Source organism: Callospermophilus lateralis, chromosome 10, assembly GCF_048772815.1.
Source record: "Callospermophilus lateralis isolate mCalLat2 chromosome 10, mCalLat2.hap1, whole genome shotgun sequence".
In the NCBI taxonomy this organism is placed as follows: domain Eukaryota; kingdom Metazoa; phylum Chordata; class Mammalia; order Rodentia; family Sciuridae; genus Callospermophilus; species Callospermophilus lateralis.
In genome coordinates this window covers 94,425,956-94,450,030 of record NC_135314.1, presented here as the reverse complement: position 1 = coordinate 94,450,030, position 24,075 = coordinate 94,425,956, and the positions used below count along the sequence as shown (strand labels likewise).

Genomic DNA, 24,075 nt, shown 5'->3' with positions numbered 1-24,075 from the left:
GTGGGTCAAATGTTGGGACTGGATTAAAAACTGTCCTTTGTCTAATTTTATACCAAGGCAAGCCTCATCCTTCCCTTTTGTGTCCACTCTCCCTGGCTTCCTTTACTGCCTTTTCTATTTATTTAGGTGCCTGTTTGTCTTAGTAGACTGGAACAGACTTCTACAGAACTGAGCTGTTCTTGTACAGGCTTTGGAGTCCACAGTCCTGGTTTTGGGTCCTGATTCTGCCACTTACACAGTGTGCTTAATAGCAAGTCCTTTGTCTTCTCCAAGCATGTTTTCTTTTTTAAATGTGTATCTTTAAAAAAATTTTTTTAGTTGTTGATGGACCTTTTTTTATTAATAAGTGGTACTGAGAATCGAAACCAGTGCCTTACACATGCTAGGCAAGTGCTCTAACACTGAGTCACAACCCCAGCTCTACAAGTGTGTTTTCTTTGCCCTGACTGTAAATATTTTCCTCTTGAGATTATTGGGATGATGAAATGAAATATCAAATGCAGAGTACTTTGCACCATGTTCGGCATATTGCAAGTGGCCACATGGGGGTCATTATTATTATTTGTATAGAATAGAATCATGATAGATGTTTGTGAAACAAATACATTTAAAAAAAGCCATTTCTTCAGAACATTCCAATTAAATTCAGATTATAAGGAAGAAGAGGTGCCATGAGAATTATGGAACAGAGCAACATTTTCTTGAAAATATGTCTTAGACGGATCTCAGGGTGGAAGACAGACAGCATCTACAGGGCTTTAGGAATGAACTCACCCCTGACCAGCCATGGGGCAAGAACTGGCCTTCTGCCCAGTACTTTCCATTGATGAAGAAGAGGCCTGCGATCATGATGAACACCCACACTGCCAGGTTCAGCACATTGAGCACGTTGTTGAAGCCCACGGAATTCTTCACCCCCAGAGCAACAATAATGGTCACAATGACAGCAATCACCAGAGCCAGAAGGTCTGGGTATGATTCTTCACCTTTCCCTAGAGCAGAGGGACAGGGTTTAGTATTGTCCAGAGAGAAAAAAGGGTCAGGCCAACTCCTGACCCATCCCATATTCCTGCACTCAGCTCTGTCCCTCCAAGTGATGGTCAGTCTGTCGGGAGAAGAAGGAACTCTGTGTGTGTGTGTGTGTGTGTGTGTGTGTACACAAGCCTATGCTGTGGCCCACAAGCAAATATAAGTGTCCATCAGGTAAGATGACCTGATATCCTGGACCCAAAATTGGGATGTGTGATGTGACAGTTACAGCAGTATCTATGGAAACATGGCACAGAGTATTTGAAATCAGGACAGTCCTAGAATCTTTGGGATGTATCTAGAGATCTAACATGTTCTTTGAAAATGTTTTTATCTTCATGGTGGTTAATTTTCTAGTGTGTAAAATTTCCATTACCTTCCAACAATCTTTTATTAACAAATTTAAAAATGCCTATCTCTCAGCTATCCTACTCCTTGGTCTATATCCAAAGGACTTAAAAACAGCATACTACAGGGACACAGCCACATCAATGTTTATAGGAGCACAATTTACAATAGCTAAAATGTGGAACCAACCTAGATGCCTTTCAGTAGATGAATGGATAAAGAAAATGTGGCATATAAACACAATGGAATATTATTCAGCTTTAAAAGAGAACAAATCATGGCATTTGCAGGTAAATGAATGGAGTTGGAGAATATAATGCTAAGTGAAGTTATCCAGTCTCAAAAAACCAAATGCTGAATGTTTTCTCTGATTTAAGGATGCTGAGTCATATTGGGGGTGGCGGGGTGATGGGAGAAATAGATGAACTTTAGATAGGGCAAAGGGGAGGGAGGGGAAGGGAGGGGCCATGGGGGTAGGAAAGACGTGGAATGAGATGGACATCATTACCCTAAGTATATGTATGAAGACATGAATGGTATGACTCTACTTTGTGTACAACCAAAAATATGAACAATTGTGCTCTGTATGTATAACATGAATTGTAATGCATTCTGCTGTCATATATAACAAATTTAAAAAAATACTCTGAAAAAAAAATGCATGTCTCTGAAAACCATTTTAAGAGGAATTTTCTTTCGATTCGTGGGGATGTGATTGTAGAGAGAAAATGACCAGCACACAGGCCCTTCCTGCTTAGTGTTGCCCATTGGTCAGTGAACTCCTGCCCTCTATAGAGTAGAAAAGGCACTGCTGCCGCAGGCATCTATGGAACATAAATACATTTTGTGCTTAGAGTTGGGTCCTGAATTTCAGATGTGCTTTGGCCAGCAGCCGGTGGTGTGGCCTTGGGTGTGATGCCTTGTGCTGGACGTCATCTGTAAAGTTTAGGAGATGGATGACTGAATTTTGGGCCATGTCATTCCTAAATTTTCTGAGATCAGTATACGGCACAGGCACAGTCTGCGTACTTTTTATTTTGTCATGGTATCTCAGTGCTCAACATTTTTGTCAGTTTTTCTGAGCTAGAGACACTGAATTTAAATGACTTGTCACAGCCACAGACTCATTCCTTGGGAGTTTGGAGGAAAGACTGCAAGACTTCCTCGCTTACAGGTTAATTTCCACAACTGTGAAAGGATGGAAAGTGAGTGGCAGGTGACAGATGGAGCCTGAGGTCTTGTGGTATGCTAGGTGTTTCACTGTCATTCAGCTCTATTACCCTTCCTTGAGCTTTGCTAAAATGGAATCCATTTTAAATATTTTATTTTAAATTTGCTTACTTATGAAAATCTGAAAAATATATTCTGATGAAGCTACCAGAGAAGTTCTTTCCAGTTCTTTTTTTCTGAGTTTGTTTTGTTTTGTATAGTCATTGACATGGTGCTGTTTGTATCCCTTTATATATGACATTACGTTAAAATATATTTCATATTATTATCACAGGCTTCCCTAATCATCTTTTTAATTGTTATGTGCGTAATATGTACAATTTTACTTACTTGCTCCATTAAAGAATATTTAGGCTCTTTCTAATTTTTTGATTATTATAGGTTCAGCTTCCCTAATCCCAAATTCCTAAATCTTAAATGCTGAAGAATTTGAAACTTTTTGAGTCTTGACATGATTTTGCCACAGTGGAAAAAATCACACTATGAAACTTTGTTTCATGCATGAATATATTAAAAATATTTAATGAAGCTATCTTCGGGTTATATATATAAGGCATCTATGGAACATAAATGAATTATGTGCTTAGATTTGGGTCCTGTTGCCAAGATATCTCATTAAGTATTGGCAAATAATCCCAAGTCTGAAAAAATCCATAATTCAAAAAATTATGATCTCAAGCATTTCAGACAAGAGATACTCAACCTTTTTAAAAATAAGGCTGTAAAGAACATCTTTTTATATAAAGTGTTCAGGGAAGTTAGAAAAATTTTCTTAGTATGAAGAATTTGCAAAACCAAAAAGAAGCAGGTGAGGTTCTTGATACATTTTGCCAAATTACAGTCTGAAAGAAGAATCCATTTGTTTGGCTCAGTAAATTTGCATGTTGGGGAAAGAGGCTACAGCATTCTCACCCAGTCCATTGAGGGTTCCCACACTGTTCACCATCCAGCGGCTGATGGTATGGTTTGCCAGTGAGTCAAACATGCTGCTCAGAGCACTGGCGCCAGCTGCAGTGCCAATCAGGTACTCCAGGATCAGGTTCCAGCCAATGAAAAATGCCACAAATTCACCAACAGTGACATAGCTGTAGGTGTAGGCAGATCCTGTGGTTTTGGGCACTCGGACTCCAAACTCTGCGTAGCACACACCTGCAAGGAACAAACACACACAGATGGTGGACTTCAGGAGTGAACTCACTTTTTGGTGGCTAACAATCTTGGGTGAAAGATATTGGGGATCTCTGGGATCTTAGAACAAATACACAAAGTTTTATGTACCCGTCATGTGTCACCTAACAGTGGGATACTTTCTGAGAAATGTGTTAGGTGATTTTGTTCTGTGGACATCAGAGAGCTTATTTTCATGATATACCTAGATGGTATAAGCTACTACCTATTGAGGTTATACGACATTTATAAGTATATATCTGTCTATAACTATATATGAAATAGCTGGTTTACAAGAGAAAATGATATAATCGAGAAGTGCAGTAAATACAGTATGAGGCTATTGCTCATGTAACACAGCCTACTGTTTTACAGTAACCATTTTTTATAAGTAGAAGGAGTACAGTCTAAAACACGGATAAACAGTATGGTATATTAAAAACACAAGCCAGTGACATAGTCATTTATTTTCATTACAAAGTATCATGTTCAGTTAATAATCATATGTGCTATACACTTATAAGCTTGGCAGTGCAATAGGTTTGTTTATACCAGTATACCCACCAACATGTGAGTAAATGCGTTGCACTACAGATATTGAACCATTATGATAGCTATGATGTAATTGACTGATAGGAAATATTCAGCTCTATTGTAATCTATGGCACCCAGTCATATGTGTGCTCTATCATTCACCAAAACATCATTATGGGACACATGACTGGACATGAATCAATTCTACACTAATTCTAGCCAATTTCAATCTCATTTTCAAAACACTTTTAAGTGAATGTCTGGGAAGGCAAACAGAACTAATTTTATCGAACTATTAAAAACTGATCTTTATTTAGAAAATTTCCCCTTTGTATGTTGTCTCTGTTGTATTCCTTAGGTGACAAAAATCCTGAGTTACTTGGGCCTAATTCAGTGTGATCCCTTCAATGGCACCAGGGTTATAGTAAGCAATAACATTCTTTTTTTTTTAAACTTTTTTTTAGTTGTCAGTGGACCTTTATTTTATTTATTTATATGCGGTACTGAGAATTGAGCCTAGGGCTTCGCACATACTAGGCAAGTGCTCTATACCACTGAACTACAACCCCAGCTTCCTGCCATAACATACTTCTAGTTCAATGTTGACATGTTATAGAAGATACTCCTCATTTGAGAGTGATGCTTTAAGCAGCCTGTGAAAATGCTTTACTATATCAAGGGGGTAAATAAAAATATAGTTATTAATAAGGAAGTTAGCACATGCAGATTATAATTTAATAAACACTTTTGGAGTGCTTGGCAGAGTGTTAACTGCTAGGAATAAGAAATACACATGCCGTGTACCCCTACTTTCAGGGGAAGATATGCCATAAAATCAGTGCACATGGTTGGCTGTACACACTCAACAGTGTGGAAATGCAGGAGAACAATGACAGCAGAGATGTGAGATGTGTACTCAGTTGTCTGAGGTCTAGGGAGGAATTCATTGGATAAAAAAGAGGTAAAGACATAGTAGAGAGAGACAGTGTGAAGCATTTGGGTGGAGGAGCCGTGTACATGGGGTTATCAGGAGATGAGTCTGGAGGGAAACAGAAGCTGTACATTTTCCAAAGCAGGTTCAGGGCCTCTTTTCATCAGATCATCCACTGAACCCTAATTTCCAGGGGGATTTGCAATTTAACAAGCACCTCAGTAATGCTCTTGTTCACTTACATTTGAAAAATATCAGAACATTTCTTTATTCTTCAATGTGATTAGAGATCACATTAGAAAAAAAAAAACAAAAACTGAGCATGCACCAAACTTCTGGAAGCTGGCAACTTCTTTTGGCTGGCTGCAAATTCTGGGTGTGGGGCCAGTGGGAGGACAGAATAGGACAGCTTGGAGAAACACCAGGAATTGGACAGACGTAGGCCAATGTACGTGGAACTCAAACTTTACCTTCAGTCCCCATGTTATTAAGGGTTAACCCTGAGGTTCTCTCATCACAAACCAGAGAACAATAGTTCACTCTTTTGTGAATAAAGAGAGCAAGTTTCTTCTCCTTTTGAAGGGGGTAAAATCAATGCAAGGAAGTGAAAACAGAGGTGTCAAAAGCAGTGACACGATACACGATTCAATGTGATGTAATCTCTCTTCCTTCCCCTGGGTTGCTTCAGTTGTGAAGATGTCCCTATGGAAGAAATGCTGTACCTGTTAGGCTGGGCTCCTGTCTCCTTGACACCCCTTTAGATTCAGTTTCCTTATTTGTAAAAGAAAAATATTATACAAGATGCTGTCATAAGGGTCTCCGAACTCTGACACTCTAGGGTTCCATAAGTTATATTGAATCTTGCTGCAAAATATGCTGAGCATAACTTAACTTTTCTTCTGTTTTTAAGTTAACTCTTTTCTATCAATTACTAAATTGTCCTGTATTATGCAGATGCTCTTGGGGATAGTCAAGCCCTTTGTCCCCATATTAAATGGCCCAGGTTGCTATTTAGTTTTAGTTCCTATGTCCTCCCCCAACTTTGAAAAATAACTTTTCCATTTCCTTCCTTCATGTTAGACTGTCAGTTGTTACTTCTTGTTGCTGTCGTGGTGCTTACCTGAAGCAGTCAGACCACCTCTTTTCTAAATTGCTGCTTCTGACACAGGATGTTTAAATTGTTAGAGTGAGTCTAGAATTAAAAGGAAATGGTCTTTGAAGGAAAGCCTGAAGAACTCTGTCATGAGGAGAGTAGAGAGTATGCATTAAGTATGAGGACCTAATGATATTTTCTTGGAAGCCTGGAGACTTTGTGTTAGCTTCTGAGTTCTTGGGTATTGAGTTTGCACATACAGATTGTGTTTATCTACTAGTTCTGGGTGAGGAAGTGATTAGGAGACAACTAATTTCTTTTTTTGATGTAGCTTTATCCAATAATCCCTGTATACCATGAGCTTATTCTCTCTACCCATTTGAACTTCCTAAAAACGTTCAAGGCTCATAAATAGAATTTTTTTTTCCAAGTGATGCTTTGAAACAGCATTGATTTGACTGTAGATTTAGTTTGGAGAGCCAGTGAGTATTGTGGAGTTTGTGCAATCAAATATACCCTCCATAATATTTGATATGCTAAATTAAATGTAAAAACACCCAATTCACCATTAGACCCCACTTGCGGAGGGTAATTTAGTTGAAAGCCAAGTCTTCTATAGGTCTTGGGAAGGGACCAGTCCTTTGCTGTCCTGAGTCAGAGGAAGAGGACCTGACTGTGCATGGTTTAAGCAGTCTTTGGAATCTCAGTCATTCATTTCACAAGGTCCTAAGGGGAACCTGGTGACTATAGCATGGGGAGAACAGGGAGAAGGTCAATCAGCCAGTAACCATAGAACACAATTTCTGTTTCAAGAAATTCTTCTTTAGACACATCTTAAGTGCTCTTCTAGTGTTTTCAATTCCTTCTGATTTGTTTGTACGCAGGAATCCAGGCTTCCAGTGGGTGGGCACCAGACATTATCTAACTGGTCATTGAAGCTTAATGGAGAAGTGAAAGTTTACAAGCCCAAATGTCCTTGATAAAACTGGAAATTTTGTCAGTCAATCAACTATTTAAAAATAGTTGATGCATGAGAGAGATACATTTAAAAATATCCTTCTAATTTCAATAAAAAATAAAAACTATGGAAAGGGAAACCTGATTTTCTTCTTAGATTACCTAGTAACTGAATGTCCAAGACTAGGTTTCTTACCCCTCTCGTGGGTGAAATGAAGAGACCTACTTGATAAGCTTTAGAATCTCTTCTATAGTGCATCCTCCTTGGGTTTCACAACTAGAGTCAACTTTTAATCATCTGGGCCAATGGGGGAAACCTATAGAAAATACTGCCAAGCTGTGGTTATCAACAAAGGCAGAACTTTCTCCTAGTGGGGATTTTGGAAATCTTTGGGTTCATCTATGATTCTCACAATGATTGTGGTCACTTGTGGCATTAAATGGTCAGGGGCCTGGGCTGCTAGACATTCTGTGAATAATGTCCCAGAGCAGAAAGCACTGTCTTATGTTTTACATGACTTCTGAAGGTTCCAATGGACATTCATTTAAGTACAAATCTGTTTGCAGTTTCTCAACCTGAAAGTATCTCTATTTACATATAAACTTTTTTTTTTTTTTTTGCATGGCTTTATATGCGTTTTCTAACACTGAAACAACTGGGTCAATTGAGGGACAGCTGGAACTTATTTTCTTTGGAATTTATCAAGACTTGGTCAAAATAAAAAATTAAAAAAAAAGACTTGGTCATCATTTTGGAAAACAACATTGTCAACACAACATCACTCAGTCTCTGAGCATCACATATACACCCAGGTGAGTGTGCATTTGTGACAATTATATTCATAGTGCTCTACAAATGACTACAAGCCTCTGACAGCTTCATTATGTCTCCTGATATACTTGGGTCCCAGCGTTCACACAATGAAATAAATATTGTTTTTCTTAGAAATTTGCTTATCTTTCATGCTCAGAGCAGATTGATTTTTTTTGAAGAATTAAATAGATAGGAACATAGCATTATCTCTAGTCAATACACAGTGTTTATTTAAAGAGTTATTTTAGGTGTACTAGGACGGAGAATCACTATTCTAACTGAGAAATAAATGTATAAAGAATCTATGTAATGTTTTGAACAACTAATAAAAAATTAAAAAAAGAATCTTTACTTAGTTTGAGAATTCATTAAAAATATTTTTGTCCTAGAGTTATCTGCCTAATCATATGTGCCTTATGTTTTTATCCAAGTGATTTTGCTTTTCTTGATTATCCATCAAATGAGTGGAGAAGAAGAGGCATATTAATTCCACAAGAGGATCACTTTGTAGCTGGAGAAAATCAATATTGAATACAATATTGGGGTGCAGGTGGCTGTCAGAAAGTGACTGCATGCTGTAAAACACATGCTGAAAATTTTCTCATTAGAGTTTTTCAGAGTTGGGAACTCCAAGGCTGGCCTGGTGGGGATAAGAGTGATTTCCCACAGTCACAACTTCAACACCTTATCCCATCAGCCTTCCTTTAAGAATACTGTAAACATATCCTGATTTACATTTTGTCATATCCCTGCTGTTCAGTTTTATTTCTATATCCAGAACTATTTGAGGGTTAATTGACAAGTTGCTAGCCTAAAAGCAGTTAAACTTAGAACTTACACATTTAAAAGAGGGTTGGTAAAGACCAAATGTTTTCTCTGATATGCAGATGCTAATTCACAATAAGGATGGGGGAAGACTAGAGGTCATTTGGACTAGACCAGAGGAATGAAGGGAGGGGAGGGGGCATGAGGGTAGGAATGGTAGTAGAATGAATCAGATATTCTTACCCTATGTGCATATATGATTACATGACCCCTGTAACTCTACATCATGTACAATCAGATAAATGAGAAGTTATATTTCATTTATGTATGATGTGTCAAAATGCATTCTACTGTCATATAGAACTAATTAGAACAAATTAAAAAAAGGGGGGTTGGGATAAGATACCAGGAGGCTCTTTATTTGAAAAAGCCCCCACTATTTCCCTCTTGTATATCCTTGGTGATATGTGTGATATGGGGTTCAGAAAAATATAATGTCTTCAGTGTCAAGTTCTTTCCAAGTCAGAGTCTAAGATTCTTCCATATGTAGGAAGAGTCATCTTGAGGTTCATTGTTTCCAAAGAGCCTGTGTATGATGTTGAACTTCCAAACTGGATCTCATACAATGTTGCCCAATAGTAAACATATTTAGTCCATGTAGTCCCATCCCACCCCTGCCCCAAACCTGCCCCAGATCTTGTCATGTCACTTACAGCCTGCCCTGCTCTTTACACTCTCTTGGAACCAGGGGAAAAGATTCTCCATCCTCAGAGTGGGTGATGGAAAATGACCCAGCTGGAAGTAGGCAGAGGGTGGAGAAGAACTTCTCCCCTTAAGCATTTTATTTGCCTCCACATCCCACCAAAGAAAGCTATGAGATAAATAAGTACTTCCAAATAGGTGTACTTTCACCTGGAATGTTGAAGTCTCGTGGTTCTTCACTCTTGAATGCCAATCACTCTACACAGAGAGGGATTCCCATTAGCATGTAGCTTAGCTTACTCTAATTCCCTAACCTACTTACCAGCTAACTTGGCAATTTTCTAAATTCTGACTTCCTAATTTGCTTGCTTTATGTGACATGCATTAAGTGCCTACTAAATCAGGCACTGTAGTGAATGTCAGAGATATAACCTGTGAGTTGACCTTGAAGCATTTATTTTCCAATCAGGAAGAAGCTTAATAAACAGCTGAGCCCACAATATTAGCTGCACACATTTGATACTACAGAGTACTTACGAGGTACCTGGGGGCCCAGTGAGGTGAATGTGGCTCTTAGGGAGCACTTTCCTTTATTGCTGAGGAAATAGGAAGGTAGGGAGGCTTTTGAGTTGCATATTGAAGTGTGAGCTGGGATTTGCCAATTACAAAAAATGGGGGCTAGGGTAGCTTTAGACAGAAGAAGGGGCATTGCTGGAATGCCACGTGAGGCTCCTTTGGGGATTGAGGAGGAGTCTGCAGAGGTGGGTCAAGTGATTGAAGGGCTGGGCTTTAATATATTAATAGGATTAAGCAGCAAAGGACTATACATTTCACCATTTTCTATAGTTTTAAAAACTTTCTTGGTTGTAGAATCCTTTTTTTTCACTCACAGTTTCATTTGAGAGCTTGGTACATACATAAGCAAAAACAGCTCTATCTGAGGGGGTGGGGAAACCGAGGGAGGTCTGCTTAGGATCCCCTTCATCCCACACCTCCCCAAAGCCCTTGACACCCCTTTGTGGACCCACAGAGTAGTTCTGAGCACAGGAGAGGGGAGACGTGTCAACTACTCATTGGGGTTGTTTCTTTACTTTATAGATGATGCCACTGAGCCCCAGACCTAAAGTTGTCTGTTCATTTAATGACAGAGCCAGGGCTGGAACTGAGGCCTCTTGATAGCCAGTGTGGTAGCTTTCCAATCCATTCATTCATCCCAGACATTTATAAAATATTATCTAAGTGTATCTATGTTAGATCTTCGGGATTTAATGCTGAACAGAAAAAATGTAGTCCGTTTTTTTGTGGGTCTAACAGTCTAATAGAGAAAAGTGATCTGAAAAATCTACCCACCAGAGAACTATCCAGAGTGGGAGAGAGAGATGGGAGGGAATGGAGCAGGGAGTCCATGGGAGCAATCTTGCAGTTTCATCCAGGCCTCTGGGATGGGCAAAAGTGTGATGGGTCAGAGGTCATAGGTATGAGGCCTGATTGATAGTTTTGAGCATATTTTATCTATTATGCTGCATATGGGGGAGAGGGCAGCAGGTTGGGGTGGGCTGATCTAGTCAATTCTCTTTAGTGCCAGTTATCTGCTCTCTCCCAGGCCCAGGATGGAACCCACTGCAGGTCTATACCAGTGCACTTTCAGAACATCCTCACAAAGCATAGCATTTTGCAGAGACAGTTGTTACCCATTTTCTTAGTTTTCATAAGACATCTCTGTTTCTTTTATAAATTCACAGCAGAGCTAAGACATGTATATCTTCCTATGGTTGCCAGTCCTGCTTCAGTGTAGACTGGAGATGGGGTATGAAGAGAAATTATAGGATCAAAGAGAAAAACAGAGCGTGAATTCTCTGGGAAATGTTTGTTTTCTCTGTGAAACCGAGTTCCAGATGGCAGGTAACGAGGTGTCTCCATCATTGCTGTTTCCCTTGAGAGGCAGGTTGCTGAATTCTGAGAATCACCTATGTAGCCTCAAGTCCCGTGGGATCCAACTAACCAGTCCTTATGTCCTCTTTCTGATGCTCTTGGTTAGCCAAGAAAATCATAGTTTTCTTTTTCAAGGGAGTGATCTGTCAGGCTGTCTCTCTACCTGAACAACCTTGGTTACCCCATCGCCTGTCAGGGAAACCCAGGCAATTTTTACAAATGTGTCTGGAAGAAAAGCAATTTGTCTGGGAATGCCTATGTATCTTTGTGTCAAAGAAGAGACTTATGATTACTCTGCCAAAGCAGGGCCCAGGTGGACAGTAGCAGCCCGTGTTCAGGGGCTGGGCAGCATCGTCAATCAGGGAGGGCATGACACCATTAGTTATTGAACCTGACAGGGCTCCAATTAAAGCTGGGTAGGGAACAGAGAGCTCTCAAGTCCCCAAACCACAGCACCCATAGATCAACATATAAACAAGGAGGAAAGAAGCTGTCCTTATAGCCAGAGAAATGACTCCAAAAGCTGCTTCAGGAAGTTTAATCACTAGCTGATTAAATGTGTGACTAGCCAATCTGTTTACTCTCTTCTCTGGATCTTCTTCTATGAAACAATTTCAAAGATTATTAGTGATGCAGTTTCCATAATATGATCAATTCAAGAATTCTATTTTTTTAGTCATGCTATTTTTAATCATCTTCATTGATGTAATTCTCATGGCACTATATTCACAGGGTGAGCTGTTCCTGGAGCCAATCTTAAGCCCTAGATTGGTCCCCACCTGGGAATGGCAATGGTTTGGGTCTTCAAAGGATACATGTAAAGCTCCTAGCATAAGGCAGGCACTCCTTTAGTGGGAGATAGGGCTATTATTTACAGATGAGGAAAAGAAATTAGAGGAGTCTTAGTTAGCAGTAGCTTCTGGAGTATTCATATAGGTGCATGGGCTTTGGATATGGAATAAAACAGGTTGGAACCCTATATTGTTGACTGATGATTTTAGAGCCTCAGCAATGACAGATTTGTTGGAAATCATCTGGAGTATAGACCAGGTCCCACATGAGCTCAATGCATTTCTAACATAGAATCTGGAAAATTTCTTCTTATATTTAAAATCTTTAATCTAGAAACTTCTTGTTCCATTCCGTGACTTCAACTAGAAATTGTGAGGGTGAAGAGAAAGTTCCCATTTTCTTGCTAACCTTTATGAAACCTGCTGCCGCTTGTCCAAGTGACTTTGATAAAACTGAGCTGAAAAGACTGTGCACACAGGAAAAGGAGTGGGAACTGAGGTGACCACCAGCAGTTCTCTCTCACCCAAATATTTTCCAGTTGCTCACTCTCAAGGATCAGGCAGTGCCCATTTCTACTGCAGATGAAAGTGACATGGACAGAGACAACGGAAGCTCCTGTGTGGGGATGAGGCCACCATCTATTTCCTTGAGAACATGATGGGCAGGTTAAAGGTGAGTGCCTCTGTGACACTTCTGAGCACTCACGCGTCCGTCAGCTCTCACTCAAGGAGCACGTACCCCTGAGGTTCCACAGAGAGAGGTGCATTCTCATCAGGTGCCCTGGGAGGGTGGGGCACAGCACATCTTTTGAGGGCATGGATCCCTTTCCATGGGGGACCTTCCCAAAGGCATGAGAGACCCTCATGAGAGGAATGCCACCTTGACTTTTTTCAAACAGGGCCAGCATGTAGGGAGGAGAAGCATGGGGGCTGAGATTAAGAATTTAGGAAACTTGCTGGAGAGACTCTTTTGGGTATGGGGATTTGGTTACAGCTCTTACTTCCAGTTCTCCCTACTCCTGTGATATGAACACTTACCATCACCTCCCTCTTCCTCCCCTGCCCTTTATACTCCTTGACCCTCAGAACTATAGGAGAGACTGGTCTTCTAATGGGCAAAAGTATTAAATTTGTATCTCCAGGCATAAGTGTTGCCACCTGCTGGTCTGTGAGATCAGAGGGTTGGTGTGTGAATGGTGAATGGTGGCTGCAGTCTCTTCTGTGCATAGGTGGCAATAGATCAGGTTGCTATTCTTCCCAAGAGTCTCACCTACATGGTCCTGATGGATGGCTTCCACCTAGACAGTCCCTGATGAATGAAATGGCAGTGGCGGGTTTTTGGCTGAATTTTGTACGCTGGTACAGTAGGGAATGAAGAATGACTCCCTTGGATATGTTGGTGGCTTCTTGAAAGAGGCATTTCCTCCAAGGAAAACATCAGTGTTCTTAGCTGGACTTATAGTATTCTGCCACATGTATATTCTCAGAATTAAAACATTCTCAGAAATGTTTTGAAAGGGTGTTTATCCCATGGTTGTTTGCAGGCACCTTACTTATCTCTGCATACTTGACAGTGCATAGAGATGAAGCTACTTAAAGATCACTTCTTCCGAGAAGGAGGAAGGGAGAAAGACAGAAAGGGAGAGAGAGAACTTTGCCATGGTGCCCTGCTTATTTTCCTTTATGGCACTTATCATGACTAGTAATTATTGTATGAATTCATTCCTGTGTTTTCTGAGGCACAGCCTATTTATAGAAGGCTATCCCTGTGGAGAAGAAAATTTCTCTTGGTTAAAAACCTTTAGGACTCAAAGCATGCTTTTCTGCAAGGTCCACCTGGAGAAAGGTGTGTAGGAGGCAGGCCTCCTATGTTCTTTAGCTAGGAGTGGACTTCAGGACTTCAGGATGGGAAACAGGGACTGCTCGTTTGCAATAAGAAAGACTCTAGCCTTGTTAGGTTGGCAACCGGCCAATAGTATTGATGGTGATAATGATGAGAGTCAACATTACTGAGAACGTACTATGTACATAGGCCCATATTAAATACTTTACAAACACAATCTCCATGAAAACGCTATGGTGCAGAAGCTCATGTTCAGCTACATAGTAATTCACTTACTATCTTATTATGTTCCTCTATAGGTGATGAATCCAAGGTCTAGACAGGTTATCAGGTTATCCCAGTCTTTACCATCTTATACCACATAGAAAATGATATTTGTATGCATATGGGAAAGAAGTAATGTGTGAAAGGGTCAGACTGTTCACAGGCAGAGGTGACTAGCCTGGGGCCCCTGCCACATGGCAGCTGCCCTGAGGGCTGAAGGATCGATACCTTGGCACACCTGTAACTTTCAACCTTTCTGGGAAGTTGTGGGTTGAGTATATTTGTCAAGTCACTCAGGGATAAATGGCAGAGAAAAAGTTGGATGGAGACAGCTCAGCTACAGGGAGTAAGTACATCTGGAGCCCAGATTCTGGGTAGGATTGGAGGGCCTATGTGGGGAGTTGAGACAATGGGCCTTTTTAAAACACATATTTTCCCTTCTTGAGTTTATCCTAACTCTTGTTATGGACAACCACACTCAATCTCTTCATTTTGCAGGGGAGGTACCAGACATCAGGAGATGTGAACGTCTTGCCCAAGGGCCTTGAGCTGCCTAGGGGCAGACCTGGAACACGATCTCAGGTATCCCTACTTTTGACCTGAGCCTGATTGTATCTTGCAGCCCTTACAATTGTTTCATGGGTGCTTATCTTGTTTCTTCTCACTTCTTGTTGCTTTGTCTCAGAGTTCTTTCCTATGTTCAGCAGCATGTCCTGCCATGCTGAGCCCAGAGCAGGTGGTCAGTCCCTTCTACAGCCATACTAGTGCTCTTGATATACACTGTCCACTCTACTAGGGCCTGCAGAAGGTGTAGAAGGAGTCCAGGGTTTCCTGGGATTGCCAGAGGAGGCTCATTTTCACCATCAGTGATTTGAGAACCTTGCAAATTTCTTTTAAAATGTGATCACTGTCTCTGAACTAGTAACTGACATCCTTCCTACAAGGGCTGTCAATCAAGCCCTATATAGAAGAGCTACATGAACTTCATAACACCTTTCTCCTCACTGATGACAGGTGACAGAAAGATGCTGAGCTTAGGAGTCATTCTCATGACCTAATTTCAAGAAGTTTTGATCCAGGAAAGTGCTCTCCTAATCAATAGAACAGGATGAGATACAGGCTCTTTTGAAACCCCAATAAGTGTGAAGATTTCCTCTATGCATTAGATTCTCTTGATAGGTTTTTCATTTGGGAATGTGTGTCTTCATGAAATAGCTTGGGAGTAAGAGTCTCTGGGTCAGGGGCAGATTGGATTTATACTCAGCCTTTGTTTTTGACCATTTTGTGGTCCTGGATAAGTCACCTAACCTGACTGACCTAGGTTTTGTCATCTGCAAAATGCAAAATGGCATTGATTTTTGTCGGGTATTGTAGAAGGATTATGTAATTGGTGTCCAACTAGGGCTCGGGGTGTCAAAAGTCCTCAAGATTTTGGCTATCATGATGAGCCATCACACAGAGACACTGATATCCAGCTGGCAGGGAGGCTGAGAGGACTAAATGAGGTAAGGTGGGCACGGTAATCTGATGCATGGTATTTGCCTAATAATAATAAAAACAATAGTAAAGGCTAACATTAATCAAATGCTTGCTAAGTTATATCTTGGAGTTTTATAAACTTGGGGGTAGCTGCTACCCTTATTAAGATTTCAGCATTTGATTGTGTATTGAATCCTAGTTTGGAGAGCTAGTCACCCCTAGGTTGGAAGACAGACACATTCATCTTTGCATTTCCTCCCCACCCTCTCAATATTTTTGTTTCCACCATCCCCAAGTGTGATAAAGAGCAGTCCTCAGAGGTGTTTCAGGGAACAAGCAAATGCAAGTTTATGCATGAATGAGTGATCTTAGGTCACTGAGAAGGGGTTGCAAAGCACCAACCCTCCTGGTTCACCTCTCAAGTCTGGCTTCAATCTGAGAAAGGAAAAATTGGTTTGTTGTTCTGAAAAATAAAACCAGGGAATTCATCAGGCTCTATATAGAGACTCTGAATCTTTAGAAATCTTTCATGGAAAAGATTTTTATGTCATGGAAAACCCAACCGGAGATAAACAGCAGAATAGGAGACTCTGTTTGTGCCCCCGGGAAGAAGGCTGAGAGGCTCCCCAGAGCTCTGCTCCCCTAGTACCTCCCCAGGGATTCCATTATGACCGGGGCTCACCTAATGTCCATGACAAGATGCAAATGAAGGTGGCAGGAAGCACAGTTTAGAAACCCTAATGCTAAACTCTAACCTAAGAGTGCCACGAAAAATACAACTCAGTGTGATAGCCCTTCATTGCCTTTAAGATCCAATCAATGAGAATTGATCACAACTTGTCAATCCATATTGAATGAGAAAGATTGACTTGCTTCAAACATCTCAAGAGACAGGCCCCTGAAGTGGAAGAGAACGAGCTATGGAGTCCAACGTATTAGCTTTGAGTTCTGACTCTGTATACCTGTGGGACTTTCCTTTAACCTCTCATCCTGCTTCCCCTTGGTACAGCAGAACAGAAGCCACCCGCCTCTCTCCAGAGGGTGGATGAGGATGGAGGGAGGATTCGCATTCAGGCCCCTTCTGCCGTGCGCTGTCCACGCCAGAGCTCAGCATCCCTCGGGTGTTCTCTGGTGGCCCTTTTGCTAGAGTTTTCTGTTTCTCCTTTCACCTTCTGTTACCAATACTGTGTTGTAATATTTATTATTCATTGTTTCAAAACGTTCTCATTTATTGCATGTCTCTTTTTGGCTATAAAGACAATTTCCCCTTTCCCTCATTGTCCCTCATCCACCTGTACCCAAATCCTCTCCATTCTAAAGCTTCCTCTTGACTTCCACTGTCAGGGACCAGGCACTCATAATTTCTAGTCTGTTTTGTGCAATACGTGTATAATTCCGTGGCCTTACTGGTCACATCACTGCACTGCTCAATGCCTATAGAATGACTTCTAATTTTCTTGGCTTCACAAGTTTCAGGGCTTGACAGTGAGCAGGCTCAGAAGAGGAGGTAAGGTTGAAGGAGAAAGGCTGCTTATGAACGGGGGAAGGAGGTTACAGCCAAGAAAAGGTTGAAGGCCTTCCCTGCAGTCATAGAGAATTGAAGTGTCCTATATTCAAGGGTCAGCTTGGCCTCTGCTGGGATTAGCTGTGTTGTGTCCTCCATTTCTGGCCCACACTTTCCATGAGATCCACTGTGCATACAACCTTGCATTAGTTATGCTTTGGGGAGAGGAGAGATTGGGTGACATTTGTTTGATGATAATCTAAGGAAAAGAAGCAACAGGAGGTGATGTGCTGAGTGGTGACAGAAGCTTTGTGAAGGAAGAGGTTCAGAGCTAGAAAAAATCAGAAAAATGTAAGCTTTACAACACCCTAGACATATTGAGGGGGACTCTAGATTTTCCAACCGCACATAGACGGGAAATCAGAACCAATTTTAAAAAAAATATTTTTTATACCTTTATTTTGTATATTTTTTTTTCTTTTTATGCGATGCTAGGGATCAAACTGCTAGGCAAGCACTCTTCCACTGAGCCACAATTCCAGCCCTCCAGAACCAATTTTATTTGAACATCTCAGTATTCAGCCTACTGGAGATCTTAGGGGTTATACATCTATTATAGATGTGGTAACGCCAGTCACCTAAAGGTGTCCTTTGGGTTAGGGACAATTCCTTTTCTATTTTTGGTACTACCCAGGATTGGTATATGGTGGGGACCCAATAAATTTTTACTGAACCATATTTCATCATATTTTTTCCAACTATTTCTTATGGGTAGATGATAAAAATGACTAGCATTGTGTACCAGGCAGGGGATGCTGTGTGTGCATACTGACATTTAAATCCTTACCCAAACCCTTGAGATATGGGCATGAAGGGTTATTATAGAAAGTGCATGAGTTTAGGAGTCACTTAGACCTATGTTATGCCTGAAGTTCAGCTTTAGAAATATTAAAAGAAAACTGGACATAAACCTAGGGGGAAAAATCAAACCTGCCATTCTTCCACCATTCAAGTTCAGAGAAGCCTCTTTGGGCTTTGAATGGCCAGATGTCGCTGGCTTGATGACTTTGCTTTGTTTCATCCCCAGCCAACTAAGTTAGAGAAACTCCATAAAGCATCCTGCCTCCACCCCTCCGTCTCTCCACAAAGCTGTAGGTGGGAACCAGGAAGAAAGAAAATGCTTTCCTTTATCTGGGTTTTTATAATCTGCAATATATAAAGGGGTTTTTAGGGTTGGCATGGGCATGGAGCCTGGCGGTGGCCTACTGAGCTATTAAAGAGTAGATAAGCCCTTTAGGACACAGGGGGAAAGGTTACAGGGCCAGCTGCTTCCTCTGATAAGTTGCCTCCACTTGTGATAGGCCTGTGGGCAATCATGGTGTTGGAGCAGAACTGGTAGGAGGAGCTTGGGAAGTTACTGTGCCTTTGGGTCTTGTCAAATGTAAAGAAAGTTTCTCTCTGAGTCAGATTTGCCTCCTATTATAAACTGGCTCGCAGAACATAGGGAGTGGAGCCACATGACCAAGAGAATCGCTTGAGATTCAGCTGGTCAAATGATTCTGCTTTAACACGTTTCCTCTTTGTGTGGGTCACGGCTGCAGCAGAAGGTGGGCCCTAGTTTTTATAATGCAGTTCTCAACTCTGGCTGTAGATTAGACCTCCCCTTGGGAACCTTAACAATTACTGGTCATTGGGCTCCACCCCTAGACAATCAAATTAGAATTTCAAGGAGTGAAGTCTGGGCATCAGTATTTTTAAAAAGAAATAAATAGAAATTAAAGGAAAATTAACAGAAAAGCCACAAATTACATGAAAATATTTGCAAAAATACTTTGTGTATCCAGAATATATATATATATATATATATATAGAACGCTTAAAAGTTAATAATAGAAAAACAAATAACCTAATTTAAAAATGGTAAAAGGTTTAAATAGAAACTTCAACAAAGAGAACATTTGGATGGCAAATAAACATATCAAGATATTCAACATCATTTGTAATTAAGGAAGTGCAAATTAAACCATACTAAGATATCACTGTGTACCTTTTAAAATGGCAAACAAATCAACAACCAAAATAACAACACTTGACAATTCTGGGGGCTGGTAAGGAATGGAGCAATTAGAACTCTGGTAACTGGCATGAATGAAAAATAATGCAGCCTTCTGGAAAAAAGTTTGGCTCTAACAAAGTTAAACAGCTACTTACCATACAAACCAGCAGTTCCACTCCTAAATATTCACTCATGAGAAATCACAACTTGTGTTCACACAAAAACCTGTACATGAATATTTACAGTGACTTTATCCACAGTGACCACAGACAGACTGGAAACAATCCAGTTGCCCTTCAGCAGGCAAATGGATAAACCAACTGTGGTGTTCTCACACAATGAGATACGGCTTAGCAACAAGATGGAACCAACCTTGGATGCACATGACAACATAAATGAATTCCAACAGCATGTCTTACTAAGTGAAAGGACGAAGATTCAAAAGGTGATATGCCAAATGTTTCCCTTTCTATGGCATTCTTTAAAAGGCAAAACTGTAGGGTCGGAAAAGGGATGAGCGGTCGTCAGGCGTTAGGGGTAGGAGGGGGAGATAAATAGAGGTGGCTTGATGGAACATGGGGAGGGGGTGAAACTCTTCTGTACCTTGATTGTAGTGAAGGTTATATGAAGGTACATGTGTGTGTTCAAATTCATAGAAATGAAAAAAAAGGTGAATTTTACTATATGGAATTATAACTCAATAAAACTGACTCCCAAATCCATTATTCTAGAAAAAAGGAAAAGCTCTCAAGTGATTGAAATCAATAGTCATGGTTGAGTGTTTTTCTTGGCGTAATAGATTTGTACCAGGCTCTGTCATTTAAACCTTGGTTTTCACATATGTAATTTTGGAGATAATAAAACCTACTTCTATTGTTTGGATGTGGTTTGTCCCCCAAAGGTTCATATTTTAGTACCTTGGTCCCCAGTGTGGTACTGTAACAGGTGGTGAGACCTTTGTGTGTGTGTGGGGGCGCCGATTGGGAGGTGCTTGAGTCACTGAGGGTGCTGCCCTCAAAAGAGATTAAGGTGGTTCTAGTAGGATCCTGGTTAGTATCTTTGAAAGTAAATTGTCCTAGAAGAGTAAAACTGACCCCTTTCCTGTTTGTAACTTTCTGTCTCACTGTGTGATCTTTCTTTTCTTTTTTTTTCAGATTATTTATTTATTTAAAAAAAATAAATGACAGCGGAATGCATTACAATTCTTACTACATGTATGCAGCATAATTTATCATATCTCTGGTTGTATATAAAGTAGGTTAACACCAATTTGTGTCTTCAAAAATGTACTTTGGATAATGATGTCTATCACATTCCACCATCTTTGCTGATCCCCTGTCTCCTCCCTTTTCCTCCCACCCCTCTGCCCTATCTAGAATTCATCTATTCCTTCCATGCTCCTCCTCCCTACCCAACTATGAGTCAGCCTCCTTATATCAGAGAAAACATTCGGCATTTGTTTTTGGGGGGGGATTGGCTAACTTCACTTATGCCATCCGTCAATCAACAAATATATGAAAAAATGTTCATCATCTCTAGCAATTAGAGAAATGCAAATCAAAACTACTCTAAGATATTATCTAGTCAGAATGGCAGCTATTATGAAGACAAAAACATTAGTGTTGGCGACGATGTGGGGAAAAAGGTACACTCATACATTGCTGGTAGGACTGCAAATTGGTGCAGCCAATATGGAAAGCAGTATGGAGATTCCTTGGAAATCTGGGAATGGGGGATTTAACCCAGCTATCCCTCTCCTTGATATATAACCAAAAGACTTAAAAATAGCACACTACAGGGACACAGCCACATTAATGTTTATAGCAACACAATTCACAATAGCTAAACTGTGGAGCCAACCGAGATGCCCTTCAGTGGATGAATGGATAAAAAAATGTGGCATATATACACAATGAAATTTTACTCAGCAATAAAAGAGAACAAAATCATGGCATTTGCAGGTAAATGATCTTTCCTTTTCACACATGATGCTATCTGCCATGATATGTTATAATCAAAGGGGGCACTTCACCAGAGTTGCTGCTGTGTTCTTGATCCTCCAGAACTATAAACTAAACAAACTTCTTTTATTTGTATGTTACCCAGATTCTGGTATTTTTTTATAGTAATGAAAATAGACTAATATGCCTACTTAAAAAAATACAATTACCTTGAAATATTGTGCTATATGGTGAGTACCTAACATAGGATTTGGCACAAAATAATAATAATAATCACTTATTTGGTGCTATGTGCTAGGCAATATATGGGCAATTTTTAGGCATCTCATTTAGTTTTTAACATTGATTCTATGATGTACGTATTTTTATTTTTAAAGTGGAGAAACTGAGGCTCAGAGAAGTTATGAAACTTGCTCAGGCTTTTTGAACCAGATTCCAAGCCTGATTACTGAACCATTTCAAAATCTATGTTTTAAATATTCCCTTCTGACCTCATTTTCTAGCCTCCCATCTCACTTTCTCAGTAGTTTTATTCCCATGATTTCCTGATCTCGTTGAAACCTCCAGTTTCCACCGATCCTACCACTATTCATGAATCATCATTGCTTTCATGTTTTCACTTTTCTCCTCGTTCAGCCAACATTATGTTGTTCAGCATGGTTTGCTTTTCCTTTGCAAATGCCCTTAATTCCACTGTTCTTTTCTTCCTGGGCTCAAAAAAGCCAAATCTAGTTATTCTAATTAGCAATTATTGCTAGAGATCAATATACCACTGTGGAGATTGGACTTACCTCCAGGTGAGCCAGGTTTTAACAAAGGCCAGAAGGAGGAAAGGGCCATGTATCCACAGGGTGGAGATAAAGGGAAGATGGACTACTGTGGAATGAGAAGCAATGGGAACCTTGTCATGGGGGAGGCAATCTGGGGATGATGATATGGGAGTGGACAGAAGACAGTGGGGTGAGGGGGACTTTAGTGACCCAAGATCTCAGGAGTGAGAGCCCTGGTAGAAGAAAACTGCTGGCAATATGCTAACGTTGGCATGAGTTATTTTGGTCCTGGCCTTGGCTGGGGCTAGGAGGATGCTGGCCGGCCCCAGCAGGGAGATGAGTCAGTTGTAAAGTGCAGAGGCATGTTCTTCATGGGGCCATGTGTGGCGAAGGGGACAGGCAGGGTTTTTTTTTTTTTTTCCCCTCTGGTGCTTGATGTCGTGGTGAAGACATCGGTTACTGGGAAGTGCCAGGGTCTGTGGTGGAGCTGGGCCCATGATGTGCTGGTCAATGTTTAACAACTAACCCCCTGAGAAACAGCCACATAAGGACAACAAACACAGAGTCCCACCATTGCTGGTTTCAGGTCAACAATGTAAAATCACTGCTTGTAAAGTTGGAAAGAGGTTTGCACAGCCAGGGATCTTGGCAGCTGGTGCAAGCTGGCTCCAGCACAACACTGCGCCCATCTGTGCAAAAGTCAAGATTCTACAGTGCTTATGAGAGCTGAGGCAGGAGGCAGGTTCCCGGGATGCAACTCGACCAGGTTCTGGTTTCTGTAGCACTGTGAAGGATAATTCATGATTTACTCCCAGGAATCATTGTGGTCTGGGGTCTGAGTCAAAATAGTACGGGGATCCCGGCACAGTGGCACAGGCCTGTAATCCCAGCAGTTTAGGAGGTTAAGGCAGTAGGATTGTGAGTTCAAAGCCAGCTTCAGAAACTTAGCAAGGCTCTAAGCAATCCAGTAAAACCCTGTCTGTAAATAAAATTTGGAAAAGGGCTGGGGATGTGGCTCAGTGGTTGAGCACCCCTGGGTTCAATCCCCAGTACTATAAATAAATAAATAAAAATTTAAAAAATAGGGGTTTAGAGAAAATTGTGTAGGCTTTATTAGCTGGGAAGAACCTGAGGCATCTGCCTCCTAGGTGTGTGTCTGCCTTTTGCCCTATCATTTCTGATAATAATTTTAGACCTATGGATTTCTGATGAATAAATTTCTTCATCAAAGATGTTTGAAAACAATTGTGATCATGTTACTAGAATTTCAAGTATTCCACCACATTCACTCATGTGAATAATTTGTTTTCATCTATAAGGGAGAACAATCCTCCATTCTGCAGAAACTTCAATTATTAGCATATTCATGCATATGAGAGAGTGACTTCAGGAAAAGGGGACAGTGGTAAGACTGACAGGAAGATCAGTCATGACAGGTCTTCTCCTATTAAATTAAAAAGAGGTCCGATGTGAATTCCTACTCTCAGGTTGTTTGTTTGTGGTCTTTCTTTGCATCCTACATGCATGAAGGCCACCTAGGCTGGCTGGATGGTGTCAGTGTCATGCTTTTCTTGTAGTGGTGTACACTGAACTCCTGGTGGAAGTTAGGTCCCTACTTCTTTTGCAACATTTGAAGGGACCAAATGTTCACTGCCCATCATGGGTTGATTCACAAGAGCTGCCACATACAAGAACCATTTTACTTTTGCAACATCACCACCAAGAAGCAGGAAGTTTACCTTCTCTTTTTCAAGTTGTCCATTGACCTACTTCGGATATTCAGGGAAGGTACTATGGATTGCTTCTCAAGAGAGGAGGTGGGAAGAGGGGAAGGCAATAGGAGAGTCATCCCACAAATTATCAACACGTATGTCCTGGCACCTTCTTTTTAAAAGTGAGTTTTGT

At 40.7% G+C, this 24,075-nt stretch overlaps 1 protein-coding gene across 1 annotated transcript in view; it reads right to left on the bottom strand.

The window, feature by feature from the left end:
* Positions 1 to 24,075, bottom strand: part of Slc7a14 (solute carrier family 7 member 14) — a 52,463-nt gene that overhangs the window by 27,533 nt on the left and 855 nt on the right. The window contains exons 2-3 of the mRNA XM_076868507.2: positions 3,520 to 3,756; positions 775 to 992 (exon numbers count right to left, since the gene is read on the bottom strand). Coding sequence (XP_076724622.1) covers positions 775 to 992; positions 3,520 to 3,756 — 455 coding nt within the window. The remainder of the gene's footprint in view (positions 1 to 774; positions 993 to 3,519; positions 3,757 to 24,075) is intronic.